Source organism: Manis javanica, chromosome 9 (assembly GCF_040802235.1).
Source record: "Manis javanica isolate MJ-LG chromosome 9, MJ_LKY, whole genome shotgun sequence".
Taxonomy (NCBI): Eukaryota; Metazoa; Chordata; class Mammalia; order Pholidota; family Manidae; genus Manis; species Manis javanica.
In genome coordinates, this window is record NC_133164.1 from 119402591 (window position 1) to 119418350 (window position 15760).

Below are 15760 nucleotides of genomic sequence, written 5' to 3' on the forward strand. Positions count from 1 at the left end.
CCGAGATGGGGTGAGGCGTGAAGCCTCGGCTTCTTCCTGCTCTGTGTTCTCCACACCACAATCCTGAATCATCCCCCACTGTGCTGAAGCCAAGGTGCAGGGAGCAGTTCAGCATTGCCCTGCGACCTCAGCCAAGTCTTTCCTGTGTCCCTTGGAGAGATGGGGCACACGGGTGAGCATTTAGGTTGAAATACAGATCCCTATGTCTTATTGCTAAGAGACAAACGGTTAATACCAGGAACTGCAAGTATGCACTGATGGTAGACGATATGTCTAGTATTACTTTTTAGTAATAGTATCCCTGTACCATGTAGTACAACATGTCTTTAAGTCAAAGTATCTCAGTCCTAGCAGCCCTTCAAGCCTGTGTCACACACAAGCGATGCTGTGGCCTAAAGTTGTAATTCAGCTTCCTTACACTGCCCTTACGTATCCCATTTGTTCTTAATCATCTGTGAAAAAAATCAGCTTTTAGGAAGACATTTGAAGAAGAAAGATTGTATAAGAGAAGTTCAGAAAGTCTTTTAAGTACTGTTCATTATTTAAAAGATATTTATATAAGTATAATTCATCTCATCTACTCTAGAGAATTTTAAAAATACAATGTATTAAAAAAAAACTGTACCTAGGAAATTTTGGAAAGTTTAAAACCTGGAGAACTTAGTAATTGAGTGAAAGTGAAAAGTTATGAATATATAACCACATGTGAATCTTGTCTAGTGATATCGAGAGAAAGCTCCTATTACCTATACCCTCTAGCCAGTGTGCTCCTGTAAGAAGGATGTGGAAAAGTCATTAAAAATTCCAAGCTTGCTATCCTGAAGATAAGTGCATTGGATAGAATGTTGAAAATTATTTTCTGGTTGAGAGAAAGCAGTAAGATCAAACAATAAACTTATTGCTGTTAGTGGTTATTTGTTCAAGTAAAAATAAGTTACATAATATTGAAAAAAATTTTTTCTTCACTTGTGATTCTGCTTAAGGGATCAAATAGTAGTAATAGTCACATGACTATGAAGACTGGAGAATGTAAAGTTAAAGATGGGGCCATTTTGCTGACAAAATACCACTACTGCCTAGTGAAACTTTACTCTCATTCTCCTGTGAAATGACTAAGGGGGTAATAACTTGATGGTAGCCACAGCTGAACGGAGGACTACTCCTGTAGAAGACCTGCCCTTCCTCAGGTGGCCGCCCTTCATCAACCACCTCTTTAGGCTGGGTGGAGGTGTGGGTGGAGCAGGGCGTAGATCCAAGTACGCTGAGAATGGTAAACGTGTGACTCACCGTCAGAAACAATAGTCACACTAAAAGCAACGTAGAAAGACCACATGATGATTGTAAATGAACTACCCAAAGTGATATGCCTCTAATTTCAAACCTGGATGTGTTACTATAAGGAGTCCTTCATGCTTGAGTACTTAGTTTAGCTATCTAAACATTTGGAGGACAAAAAGCCATAGAGAGAACTGTAACCTACTTTTATAGCTGCCATATATAAGCTGTAATGATGAGCAAAATCTCTGAGCTGTGCAAAAAAAAAGAAGAAGATCCAGTAGCTTAAGATATGACTGCTGAGTAGAACTATTCAGGTAGCAGATAAAAATAGGGTAAAATGTGATGGAATTGCTATAAAATTTGGTCGCACGACACTGTGCTGGAAAGCAGCAGATAGAGCTTGGCTCAGGTCACTGCTTGGTAAAGGGTTTTATCATGTCATCTGTGTTTTCCACAGCTTGGATAAATTTAAGCCCAGTGATGCTGAAGGAGATTAAGGAGAGAGGTAAGGAGCAGGACACTGAATTTACTCCAGAGGTGGTGAACATTTGAAAGTGTAGAGCTTATTGTGATGGATGACACACAGCAACGCTTACTTCATTGCTGTTAAAAGCATCAGTATGTTCTATAGAGATACGTGCTGCATTTACGCGGCAAACTTGTTGCCAAGAAGAATGCATCATGAAAGCCAGATCTTTCGGTAGATCTTTCTAGAAATTCCTTATAAAAATGCAAATAAACTAAACCATTCTCTTGTTTACATGCCCTAATTTGGTCTGAAATAGCCAGTGTACTTCTGTGATGATCATTAAATCTCATTCTGTGAAGTGCTCTCTGTTCTTTTATTTGAAATGCATAAATATAGTAGTAGATACAGGATATGTATAGTATTTAAAACCAGTGCTGTATCTAAATCTAGCTTTCTACAGTAAGTGGGTCAAAATTAGATTTTTGCCAGTTTCAGGTAATATACTTAAAAATAAATTCTAATTAACTTGTTAGAATTATACATACTAGGCTATGAAATGTTTATTTTCATTCTCATGTATCTACTTTTAATAACAGTTTAAAACAAAGAGTAAAAGTAACTTTTAAGATGCAGAGCATTATTGCTGTATGGTTTTTCATATAAAATTATAAGCATTTAACCAACACTAATCTTTAGAATTTGCCTTATAGCTTGCAGTTAAAAAAAAAAAGATTCTACAGATGTGTTTTCCATTTCTAAACCCCAAATACAGGGAGAAAAGGACAAAACCTAATTATTATATAACTCTGTTTTAGTATGTCTGTATTTTATTAAAGTAATAACACATTTTAATTATTTTAAGTACATGAATCCATGTTCCTTTGCAAAGTTTATATAGTCAAGGTTTTCCTAGACATTAAGGGGAAAGTGCTCACATTCATAATGATATTTACTTTTAATAATCTGCTTTTATATAACTGTAATTAAGAAGGTTTGTCATTGATGTGAGCATACTAAAGACACCTATGAGAGTTAAAGATAAAGCATTCATTATTAAATACATGATTTATTCTTTTGTTCATAAAGATTCACATAATCAAAGAATTGTCAAAATGCCAACTTCATCAATTTTGGGGGGACTTGTCTTTGGTGTGCAGTAGCAATAACAAATGAAGCAGTCAATCTCTGATGTTGCTGAAAACCATATACCCTTGTAGGCAGGATGAGTGCCTCATATGGAAAGCTAGCTCCTTAAAAACAAAAACAACGAAACAAGGCCTGAAATGTGCACCCTCAATTCTGTCCTTCAAAGTCACCAAATTAATCAAGTACAAAGGACTTCCTTAACTTCCTCTGATGGAGGGAGTGAGAGGCTGGGAGTGTTAGTTAGTATAAGATTCTTCCAAGTGAGAGGAAACACCAGGAATATGAACTACACGCTGCTCTCCTGTGGTTTGAGGTTTAAAATAATGAACACAAATTTAATGTGCCCACCATTGTTTCTTCAAGAAATGTCAATTTCATTAACGGAAATAGTCTTTCTTGTCTCTTTTCGTCCATTTCAGTAGGATCTTTTAAAGAGAATTTGGGCATGTAAAAATTGTAAGATCTTACAGTTATGTATGGAGTTTCTTTGTGGCAGAACAATGAGTGACATTGTACAGTGCAGCTCTATTTTAGTATTCAAACCCCAATAATTTGTCTTTTTTTGTAAAAGCATAAGGTTCTGAAACTATGTTATTAACATTTTTTGAGGAAAGTTCTTAAAGCATCAGATTAAAAAAAACAAGTATATCATGAAGAATTCATGATTATGGTAGTAAAAAGCTAGTGATATCTGATTTAACTTTTTCCAGGCTCCTGATACGAAACTCAAGTAAACAACATATTAAAATAATGTAAAGTTTCATCAAGTCTGGATACTTAAGGAAATGCTTCTGGGTTAGTATCACAGGATAATAGTTTGTAAGATATGTTCAAACAAATTGTAAGGAACTAGATGTCTAGTTACTACTTTAATTCTTTACTTGGCATAGGAGTAAATGTTAAGTTAAATCCTTCACTTATGAACTTATTTTCTGAAATGCTATTTCAGACTAAAGATATTCACTGATAACATAATGGTTAAATTATATTCTGAGAATATACTGGTTATTCTGAGAATATGATGGTTAAAAAATATTTTCTAAAATGCATTATGTTTATAGTTTTACATAAGTGTAGTTAACATTTAATTATTTTTAATTCTTCATAGCATGTTAAAATGCTAGATGTATTATTTCTATATGCATCTTTGAAAGAGTTTATGTATATAGTTCTATCAGCAAAAAAATGTGACCCTATTAAGTTAGTTCACAATGATCTAAAACATCTGCCATTAGTGGTGCCTTGATTACTGTTTTTAATCAAAGATTCTCTACCAGTATCATCAAGAGACATAAACAGATACTGAATATAATCTCGCCACTCTTTCTTCATGGTGTGCATTAAAAACCAGTGAGACAGCAACTAATGTAAAATAATTTGAAACATTTCTCTGAATTGTCCTAGAAATATCACAACACTCATTCTCATTGGTCTCTTCTTTAATATGCAGATTATTCATAAATTTTATGTGGGGGTGATGTGCAGCCTTATTTTTGCAAGCTAGCCATTAATGATTAGTCTTTATTCTGCTTATTTTTTCTTTCTCGTTGGTGCTTAATGATCGCGGTCTGTTTCATCATTGTAGCCTGGCATTTTACTGCCTTATGTTGCCATTTTGAAAAGTGTAACTTCTCCCATTTATTTTGCTTCTTTTTCTAAATAATTCAAGCAATATGGTTAGAAATCCATTAAATATTTATACAAAATATTATTAATTCATATTAAGCAAAACCAATTTAATAATCCCTCTCTCTGCTTGTCTGAAACGTTGGTTTTCCTATGGACAGCTCTACCCACTCCACACTTTCTGAACTGGGCATATCATTCATGACGACTCTGACTAGTCCAGTTCCTGCGCGTCATGAACTCTGAGTGCAGCCTGTGAAGAGAATTTCAGAACCAACAGGTGCCTGGCCTTGTATCTCACAGGGGCCCCAAACTCAGCATATCCATAGATAACTCATGATTCCTCTCTCTCTCCAACTTGCACCTCTAGCAGGCTTTGCAGTCTTGGTCTGTGTCTCTAATACCCACACCCACAAAAACCAGGAATCTCAGAATCATCTTTAAGAACTCCCTGTCTTTCAGTCCACATCTAGCTGGTCATTACATCCTATAAATTCCACCTTGTAAACATCTTTGAATTGCCATTAACATGATTGCATCTCAGAACCCCTTATTTCTCAGTTTGATGGCAAAAAAATAACCTCGTGTGTTGACAGTTACTCCAGATCCGCTTGATAGCACCTTGCATCTTGATAACGCCATGGGATCTTTACAGGGGAAAGACCATTTCCTTCTTAATAAAAGCTAGAAACTTGTATGGTAGGTGAGGTGGTCATGATCTGGGGACACTTCTGGAGATGGTGCTTCTGTGGCATTTAACAGGGAGCTAGTCCAGGCTCAGTGGTTGGCAGCACACTAAAGGGCTCATTCCCCCAGTGTCGCCGAGGCCTCCCCCCAGGAGGGGCAGATCTGAAGGAAGGAGAAGTGACATTGTCGTGTGGTCCCTTCACTTCACCTGCACAAAGAAGGAGGATTTCCTGCCTGTTTCAGAAGGATGTGATTTTTAAGGAAAGTAAAAGCTTCGGCAAAATCCTCAACAGTTTATGTAATTTTGTTGTGTCCTAGCCGTCTGATTTTTTGCCACCTAGAACTCTTGGAGAGAGAGAGAGATCGCAATAGCATCTGGCTTATTGAAGTTCATTGAACCATTGAAGTTCAAATGATTAGCTAGACTTTGCCATGTGGAAAAATAAGGGACCTATGAAGAAGAGTCCACAGGGACATAGAGCTTGAAGAAAGCATTTGTGAAATAGTACTGCGTTATCCATTTTCTCCCCTCCCCCCACCCACTATCCCCAAGGGGCAGGGAGAATAGCAATCTCATTTCCTCTGAAGCTTGTACTTGTAAGAAGCCAAGTCTGGCATCATTATTTGCTGCCTATCAATACCTGCAGATCAACACAGAAGCCATCAGTACAAGGAAAAAGAGCTTAGGGACACTGAGAGATACATAGTGGAGAGGAGAGGCAGTACCATCCTCTTCAGTCACTCCTAGGCTGGCAGGGCAGCCCCTCGGAGGCTGGGCTCTGGAAAAAAACGTATGTGGTGGTTGGATGGTCACTTCAAGATAACTCGAATCTGATCAAAGTGCCAGCGCCAGTGACCCTAATTAGGGATATGGGGACCAAGTTGTCCTCAGGAGGACCTTGAGAGGCACCAGCCGAGTGCCTGGGACTGCATGGAATGGGAGAGACCCACCACTGCGTATTTCCAGTTCTGTGGAACTTGATGACCATCTCACGTGGGAGTAATGGCATGAGAAAACAGTTGCCCACTGACAGACAGACGGCCCTTCCCTGTGTGCTGGGCACATGTGAGGGGAAGCACACCACACTCCCCTCAAAACTCTGCAGATAGATTTGAGGACAGGGTTGTGTTCCATTTCACTTGGTAGCCCTTACCTGCTTAGGATGTGGGCTGGTTCTCAGAATATTTGGTCTTTAAAATGTAAAGCCATGGATTTTTGTGAATCATCCATTCTATGAACTTGAGAGAATGTCTTATAATGGTTCCTTACAGGAATGATTTCTCCAGATGAATCATTGGACGTCACCCTGTGGATGAAATTTTATTATGTAAAATCGAATTTTCCAGGAAGTGTAGTAGATGAGGAAACAAGGGATCTTGTAGCCATACTGCAACCTTCTTTCTTTATGCTTAGTAACAGGCTTGCTCACCTCTTCTTTGGGGCAGGCTCAGCACACTCGGTACTGCTCTCAGCTTCCTTCTCCAATCATGGTGACAGAGAAGCTGACTGATCATGGCCATCAGCATCCCCCTTTCACGAATGTTGTCTTTTAAAAACTATGAGGTATTAACCAAATAATTCAGAAAAGTACTGCAGGAGGTATGTAAGGATAGAGAAGGCCTGCTTTGATCTTTATCCTATGTTTTTAGAAAGGCACAGGATATAATACTGGGGAATGAATGGTGCTGAAACCTAAGTGGATTCAAATCTGTACTTTTAGATAATGGGGACAGTGACTTTAACTTTTGAGTTTATTATTTAGAAAAAGTTAACTAAGGGAGGTACCACTCTCCTTCCAGAATGAGTTCCATTATCAAAAAACTAATTTTAATGGTCCTCATTCCTTATTTGGACATAATATTTCTTCTTGTCCTCTGTAAAGTAGAAGAGTAAACCCATGGCCACTTGGTCACCTTTGACCCCCCTTGAACTCTCTTATCACATGACTATGTTCGAAACTCTACTACCGACCTTGAGAAAACATACCACATTGCGTCTATGCCCCACTCAGCCCTCAACCCTCCTGGACATAGTTCAGTGTAATAGAGATGGAAATTGTCCATCTACGTCTATCTTAGGGATTTCTCCATTGGCTGCCAAGTAACCTAGACATCAAACAGGTGCATGTTTGTGTTAGGTGTATACGATTTATATCCACAGCCCTGACTTTGCATTTTGACCTTGTTTTTCACATTAATGACACTTTTAGTTTAAACTATCTATCATAGCTTATATACTTTTGTATTCTATCTGAAATCTTCTCTGAAATAATGAGCCGCATAAATCAAAATAAATGAAAGTATCTTTTTTCCCAAAAAGAGATTCATTATTTTTCCTGCCTTTGAATTAAACTAATAGTTTGACTACGTTGACCAGTTTTGTGAATGATGACAAGGCCTGTCGCATCATTCCCAAAACAAAGTCATACTAGTAATAAAGGCCTAATCATAAGATATTATCAAATCCTGTGTTTGCAGTTTGTCCTTGAATATAACCAGCATGAACATTAGAGTATTTAAATTTAAATTTTGAATATTGGGTCACTTAAAGAGCATGGGATGACTACCAACTTAAACATGCCATTATGATTCCCACTTTTAATAAGAATTGGAGAGCTGGAATTATTGCCAAAATTTAGAGAAGCAGATATTCTAAGTCTATTATTTTTTAGGGAGTGTTCTTTAAAACTGTACTTTTACAGATATGCAAAGTATGATGGTGTTATTAGAAAAAAACCAATAATCAACTGAAGTAAATTCGTTTCTTTTTCTTTTGTTGAAAATAAGTTGGTTCTTTTAAGTCAATTATGTACACTGATTATGAGAGAGAATAGCTAATCCATTTCTTATTTTGAGCATTTTGCTGCTGTACTGTTTATATGTTGTATCTGGATGGTCTGAAAATAATTAGTTCTGTCAGAAGGGATTCTTCTTTTATTCTTCCATCCCACACCTGGTGTACGAGAGCAGATGGGGTTAAAGGAGAGAGCTAGCTCGGGTCTCTCTCATGTGTTTTTGCTTCATTTCTTCTCAAAAGCTGTAATCTGTATCCACCTCTAGATAATCAGCCCTCAAAGGATGTGTGTTATGCTTGTGGTAACAGCAGGACAAAATAACTCACTTTACTTCTTTTTGGTTTTAACTTACTTTGGGACTTTCCTACACCCTCCACACATAAGGATAATGCATTTCATTGGGCATATGTAATTTACTGAGCTTTGTTATTACTATGAAACCCAATTATTGTAGAAAAAGAAAGATTGCTCCCATCAATACTCTCTTTTTTATCTAGTTTTAGGCTAGTGTTACAGGTACGGTGCCAGGCATAACACATGCTTGGTAGGTGCAAGGAAGGACATTTTCTCTGATGTAAGGCAGATGCTTAGAGAACCAGGGAAATTCAGGAAGTTGAGTGTGGCATGTTTATTGTTTGCTGTTTGGTTTGATTTGCCTTGTTAATGATAGAGTAGTGAGTAGATAATGAAAAGCTCAGAGTAATGTGAATATAGCTGCATATTTATTACATAAAAAGAGTGGGCATTGTTATTTTAAAAATACATTTTAAATGTTGGGTTTCTGAATCCAATAGTTTAAAGATCTGTACAACCAAGAAGAGCTGAAATTTGTAGTTAAAGTCATAGGCATAGATTGAAATACAGTTTATATTTAGATGTATCTTAACATTTGTAAGTATGCACTGAAAGTTATTTATTTATTATTAATTTGACTGTTTTGTCACCATCACATGTGGCTATGTAGAATATTGTGCCTTTGTTGAAATATTTAAGTGATTTACTTTTTATACTCTTAATTGCAGCAACTTAAGTATGAATTTTTATGAGTAGTTGCTCTCTGATATTAATTGTAGCAATCCAGGAGTAAAAGAAGTTGTAGGATTTAGAATGTGTAGCTATGTTTGAATATACCAAGCATAATGTGTACATATTTCTTCTTCTTATAAAGTAAAACCCAATTTAAGCCATACCTACTGTGCCCAGCTTGCCCCTGTGACTTTTCCTACAATAGCTAGTTGTTAAGATAAAATGTTCTGTGTATGTGACAAAATTTATTCTGTTACATGTTTTTACTGTTTTCTGTTGTCCCAAGGAAGATACTTTGTGCTTTAAGAACATTATATTTGTGCATGTTCGTGTGTTTGTATGACTTCTGCAGTTTTTCTAGGAAAACAGGTGAATATTTCTTCCAATACCACTCAAGCAGAGTTGGAAGCAAATGATACCAGTTTAAAGACAGAACTAAGAACAGAGCTTTATCCCTTCCCAGTAAAATAAATGCAGGGAAGCAGAAGGGAAACTAAGATTCCTGAAAAACGAAAACCACATAACTACTCAACTACTTACCTATTTGACCAGGATAACACACTGAGATTTAGACTTGTTCCGTGTTGTAGAATGGCCCTAAATAGTAGCTTTCTAGACTGCTGTTTTCACAGTACTAACAAGGGCTTTGGAGAGGCAGCACAGTTTTTGTTCCAAAGGCAGTATTAAGAGGAGTTTGTCTCAGGGAAAAGTTACATATTATTGTTGGAGGGCTGGAGAGCTCAAGTAACCTCCACACTAAGGGTACAGGCAGAGATAGCCAAAACTGGGGCTTTGCTTTAAATGAAAAAGATGATTGGTTGTGAGAGGGCTGCTGGAAGTGAAAGGTACTTGGGCTCTGCTTCCGGTGCATTCTGTGAGAGCCATTGGTCGGTCATTGTTTTGGGAGAACTGACCTTGAACTCTTGAGAACATTTGGTCTTAGCAGCTATAGCCCTGGGAGCCATGCCTGAAAGTCTGCATTGAACATGCCAGCCTGGACGGGTCGGTAGGCATCTTGCACAGAGATCATGATATGCTGGAGACTTGAAGGTCTTCTTCCAATTTCTGAGCCACATTGTTTCCTTTCCCCAGATACAGAGTGGATTTAGTGCTCAAACATGGTTGGGATTACATTTTCACCAACATGGGGCTTTGCAATTAGAATTAACTTGACTTAGTAAAAAAAAACTACTGTGGTGTGTCTAACTCCTTAATATTTGGCAGGGTAAAGTATCAATTATGAGCTCTATTAAGGTTTGGTCAGGGATGTATTGCTGTGTGAATGATATAAAACAAGCGGTTTATCTTAGGGATTAGGCCTTACACAACTGTGGGCTGGTTAACAACACATCTACACAGAACTATTGACCTGGCATGTGATGTAGGGCCTGGAGTTACAGAATAAATTTCTCCAAGGCAATAAATATTATAATACATAAATACTAGAATGGGTTATCTTCCAGGGACTTAAAAATATGTAAGTCTGCTTGTCAGGTTGTTGTCAACAGCAAATAGGTCCTCCTGCCTTCTAATGCATACTCAGTAAGGAAGATGTTCCACTAAACTGCTAGAGTTTCAACAGTGGAAGGAATGGTACAAAGTTTCTACCTTAAAACTCTCAGAGTGAAGTGATTTGCTCAACATTAGCTAAGAAAGAACTAAGCCTAGAAATGAGATTGCTATGGCTCGTAGGCCAAGTTCAGTGTCCATACTGTCACATTTCAGCAGATGTATCTTGCCCTATTACACACATGTACTTTAAAGCATCAGGTGCTCTGGGCATAGGGAGTGTATGTCCAATTTTAACATATCAAGGAAATAACATTTACATATTGAATATTCATTTAGAATATGCTGAAGGTTTTACTGAAAAGTTAATATGCATGATGATAATTTAGATTTGATGAGTGTTGAATAGTGTAACTTTAATTTTAGTTTTCAAACTTATCTCTCCTATAAGTGTGGTTAGATTATATAACTTCTGCTTTTGGACGTCACTAATCTGAGGCATCCTGTCTCCTTTCTGAGACTTCAGCAGAGCATAACTAACTGTTCTCTTTGAATCTTAAATTTTGAGATGGGCTTGCTGCTAGTGTCACGGATAAATTCTGTAATAAAATAATGAACACTTAAACTATAAGGGATAATCTACTTGATTGAAGATCATCAGAGTCTATCAATATGCAATTATTTTCACTTATTAAGGGAAACAACATAAAATGTGTAGTGTATATAGATCTGAAAACCACTTTCTTATATTTTTAGTGCTAAGTCAGGCAGAGTATTTTATTTTTGAAGGTATATTTTAGTCTGCATTGTGAATTCTGAATCCAAGTGAGTTGAAGCATTTGGCTCATAAAAGATCTCAAACCACTTTATATTTGTGGAAATCAATCTCACACATTTCTTAGGAAACATAGAAAGCTAAGGAATGCCTCTGTATTTTGAAGATCCCAAGTATCATTGATCTAGAATTCCTGGATTTCTTTTGTGTACTTGTATAACTGCACTTGCTAGTATATGGTTCACAAAGTTCTTGGTTGTTTTATAAATTTGCATCTCAACAAGCCTATAGTAATTTGCCATAAATGATGGCAAATCTAAAGGTGATCCGTCTGTACCCCTTTGTCTTTCTGCACAGACATGGCTAGTATGTCTCCAGATCGTCACCCTGTGGTGTTCCAGCTCTGTATCTCAGCTGTATTCTGGGCAGGAAGAATGGCAGGAGCAAAAATGCAGCCAGGTGAGCATGCTCACTTTTAAAAGGCTCCTCCCAGAAGCCTACCAAGGCTTTGTTATGCAGATTGTGAAAATCCTGGTAGCCTAGCACAACACAGGCTACCATCCTCTATTTTTCTTACACACACATATATGTATATGCACTCATCCATATATGTGTGTGTGTAAATATATATACACATACCTATATAATATTTAGGTACCTATAGTATATTTGTTAAGAAAAAAAGTAAAATGTGGCCTTTTATGAGCAGCCAGCCAGCCTTTCCAATTGAGCCTGGAATGCCTAAAGATTATCAATACAATTTATACCTCGAGAGAATAGTCCCATGTCTGTTATTGTATTGCAAACACCTAGGAGTGTACATAGCTTACAGTAGGTATGAAGTACATCTTTTAGAAGAAGGAATGGATGCTTGATTTAAAGTGAAATGCTTTCAGCTTCTAACTGAAGGCATGAATCTCCCTCCTTTCATTCTTCCTCTCTTTCTTCCAATCGTGTGGCACAATATAGCAATGGTCAATAATTATGGGTTTCTGTTTTCACTCCAAGTGCACTGAACTGTACTCAGCATGCCTAAATATGTGAACTTTGAGATGAATGTTTTTGGGACAAAATCTGAGCCACTTTTGGCTATCAGTAATTTGAATTGTTTCAGTCAGAGAAAGTCATTGAATATTAATAAGTTAACAATATTCATCTGCTCGAGCCACTATTAGTACAGAAAGTGACCTTAGAGTTCACTCAGTCTGTCTTTGTAGAGAGAAAATGGAGTCATATTTAGCAGGCACATGTTTTGTTTTACCTGCAATATTTTGTTTTTTCTTCTTGAAGTAACTTAATTATTCATAACTGAAGAGTCCTGGTGGGCATGGTGTAAAGTGCTCACCACTAGTCAAAGAGGGCCTGTCGATGTTTATAGAATCACAATATGCAGAATTGCAAAGATATATTGGGTCTTCCGCCTGTTTGCTGAGTGTTCGTCCCTCTGTATTGTACTGGTGCTCTAAGTGAGCACTTCTTGAAATGATTATAAATGAAATTCACATTGGAAATTTGTTTAAAATTCCAAGTTCTTGGGGCACACTTCCATGATAATATGATTCAGAGTCTGGGAGGGGCCCGTGAAATTGCATTTTTAATAACCCTGAATGATTCTGATGCAGGTGGCACACAGATTGAAAACCAATAAAATAAATGAAAAGGGGCTTAAATTTTACAGCTCCTAGAAGAGCTCGTGACAATTCTTAGCAAGTAGAAACCTGTATGAAACATTGCTGAGTGAAGCTAAGTGTTTCCCGATTAAAAAATCAAAAGCACATGTTTAAATATAAATAATCCTGCTACTGTTCAATATGGTAGTGCACATGCCTAGGGTGCTTCATCAAAACATATATTTTTTAAACCGCATATGGCTCGCATAGATCATTTGTCTTATCCAATTGCCCTGGCACTGGAGTTCTCCATGCAGGACGCCAGCCGTGGCCGCTTTCCACGGGGGAGCTCTGCTCCAAGGGCCCGTTGGCTGCTCCCTGGCACTGGAGTTCTCCTTGCAGGACGCCAGCCGTGGCCGCTGTCCACGGGGGAGCTCTGCTCCAAGGGCCCGTTGGCTGCTCCCTGGCACTGGAGTTCTCCATGCAGGACGCCAGCCGTGGCCGCTTTCCACGGGGGAGCTCTGCTCCAAGGGCCCGTTGGCTGCTCCCTGGCACTGGAGTTCTCCGTGCAGGACGCCAGCCGTGGCCGCTTTCCACGGGGGAGCTCTGCTCCAAGGGCCCGTTGGCTGCTCCCTGGCACTGGAGTTCTCCGTGCAGGACACCAGCTGTGGCCACTGTCCACGGGGGAGCTCTGCTCCAAGGGCCCGTTGGCTGCTCCCTTTCATGTAGCATTTAATTGGCTGCCCAAAAATACATTGCATCGGGCATTAATAGGCTTTTAAATATTTGCCTTAATTATAATTTATTCTGAAATTTTATTTTGGTGTAAAATAAAAAAATAGAGGTTTGGTTTATTTAAAATTTATAAAAATGGCTGCCAAGAGTCATGCTTGTTGCTTTTGGTATATTTAGTTTGTAGACTAGCCTTATAGGAGATGATATCTACATTTTATAGAATAGAAAATTGGGACCCAGGTAGATAAAATAATACATCTGCTTATTACTGAAAGTAAGAATCGAGGTCCCTCTGTCCCTCTGTCCCTCTGTCCCTCCGTCCCTCCCTCTGTATATGTATCTCTGACCTCTCTCTGCATCCACCATCCATCCTCCCTCCCTCCCTGATGCTCTGCTTTACCACCACTCACCTGTTGTCATCCTTTAATTGAAAATCGGGTTGTTAGCAGGTGTCTTGAAATTTTACTCTAAGTTCCATCTTAACTAGAAGTTCTATTCCTACAAGGAGTCATCGATTTTGAATGAGATTTTTACTTTGATGAAACATCAAAATCTCTGCTGTTGTATGTGAGGAGGCTCAGGCCCAGAGAAATTAAGTAACTTCACTGGCATATGAAGTTATTGGCAGAGCTTGAACCTAATTAAGGCTTTTGACTTATAATACATTTTTCCCCTGAACTTAGGTTAAAGACTACTAGTTAAATATTGAATGAGATCGAGTATAGCTCATCTTGGTAATTGAAATGAGAAAAATCTTTTCATAGAGTTATTTTGTTTCATAAGATATTCAGTGGAAAGAGTGACTTTACAAATCATGTGCACTGACAAATTCCAGAATTAATATGGTGCTTTTTAGAGACTGACGCTGTTATGTAGTACAAAAGAGGGCATTTATGAATGAAACTGGCATAGGTATAAGGTATGTCTCTAGTAGATTCTGCTAAGACTGTGTTTCCTCTAGGGTTTACTTGGATGAACCAAACCAAATTGTGTCTGTAAGTGTTGAATTTGTGTAACAAAAGATTAACCATTTCTAGGGTGCATTAAATGGACCAGTATGAAATATTCAAATGTCAGTACTAAATGATATGGAAAATAAATAATAATTATGAGGGCACCTACTTTTGCCAGTTACATGAAAGATGCTTTCTGTATGATATGTCAATCCTTGTAGCCATTCTCTAGTTAAGTATCTAATTTAGTAGCTATCAAAATATTTTGTTATGTTTTTGCTGTTAGTATCTTCATTTTACCAATTTGTAAAGTAAGATTGAGAAAGGGGTAAATAACCTCCTCAGGAACACAGATGATTCCATGAAATGTTACCCAAATAAGGAAAATATGCTTCATTCTAGCAAAGCACCATGATACAGTGGAACACTGATAAAAACAGTTCTCACGAGAAATTCCGTGTCCGAGACAGTAAATTTAATGGTTCAAGTTGCAGTTAATAATTGGTTTAGCCTAGTTTACAGGTACTAAAATGTTTACATTTACCATTTTGAAGTAATGGATGTTTGATGGTATCTCCCAGAAAATACTTCTTAATCTCTTAAAATATTCAACTACATACAAAATTCACATATTTGCTAAGGTGTGGGTTTTTTAAAAGGATTGTAAAGTCCCATGCCTTTAATTCAAGATGTTTTCAAAATTATTGGAATCATCCCTCCTAATCTTTTGAAAGCGTCTTTAAAAATGGCTGTATTTCTGTATTTTAAACTCCATCTGTATTAGGGCTTTCCAGGGAAAACAGAACCAGTGACTGTATGTATGTGTGTGCGCTTTGGGGGACTTCTCTTTCTGTGTGGAAGGGCAAGATTTGAGTAAGGATATAGAGGAAACTTTCCCTCTGGTTTTTGTGGCAACGTGTAATCTTTTCTTGATTAAAATGAATGTTTACCGTCACACACCCACTTGACAGAAAAAGCTTGGAGTGATAAAAGGAGTAATTTGGTAATGCTCCCCACCTGCAGACAAAGCCGTGCCTGTGGCGGGCTTCCACCGAGACCGCTGTCCTGGGACCGGACTCACCCTTCTAGGCTCTGCAGTTCCTCCAGGTCTCTTGGCAACTTCTTTGGCATCTGTGGGAGTCAAAATTCAA

At 38.0% G+C, this 15760-nt stretch overlaps 1 protein-coding gene across 1 annotated transcript in view; it reads left to right on the forward strand.

Annotated features, from left to right (window-relative positions):
- The window catches only part of LOC118968784 (uncharacterized), a 346238-nt gene that overhangs the window by 235711 nt on the left and 94767 nt on the right, over positions 1–15760 (forward strand). Inside the window, exon 5 of the mRNA XM_073213297.1 lies at positions 11669–11770. Within this exon, the coding sequence (XP_073069398.1) occupies positions 11669–11770 (102 nt within the window). The remainder of the gene's footprint in view (positions 1–11668; positions 11771–15760) is intronic.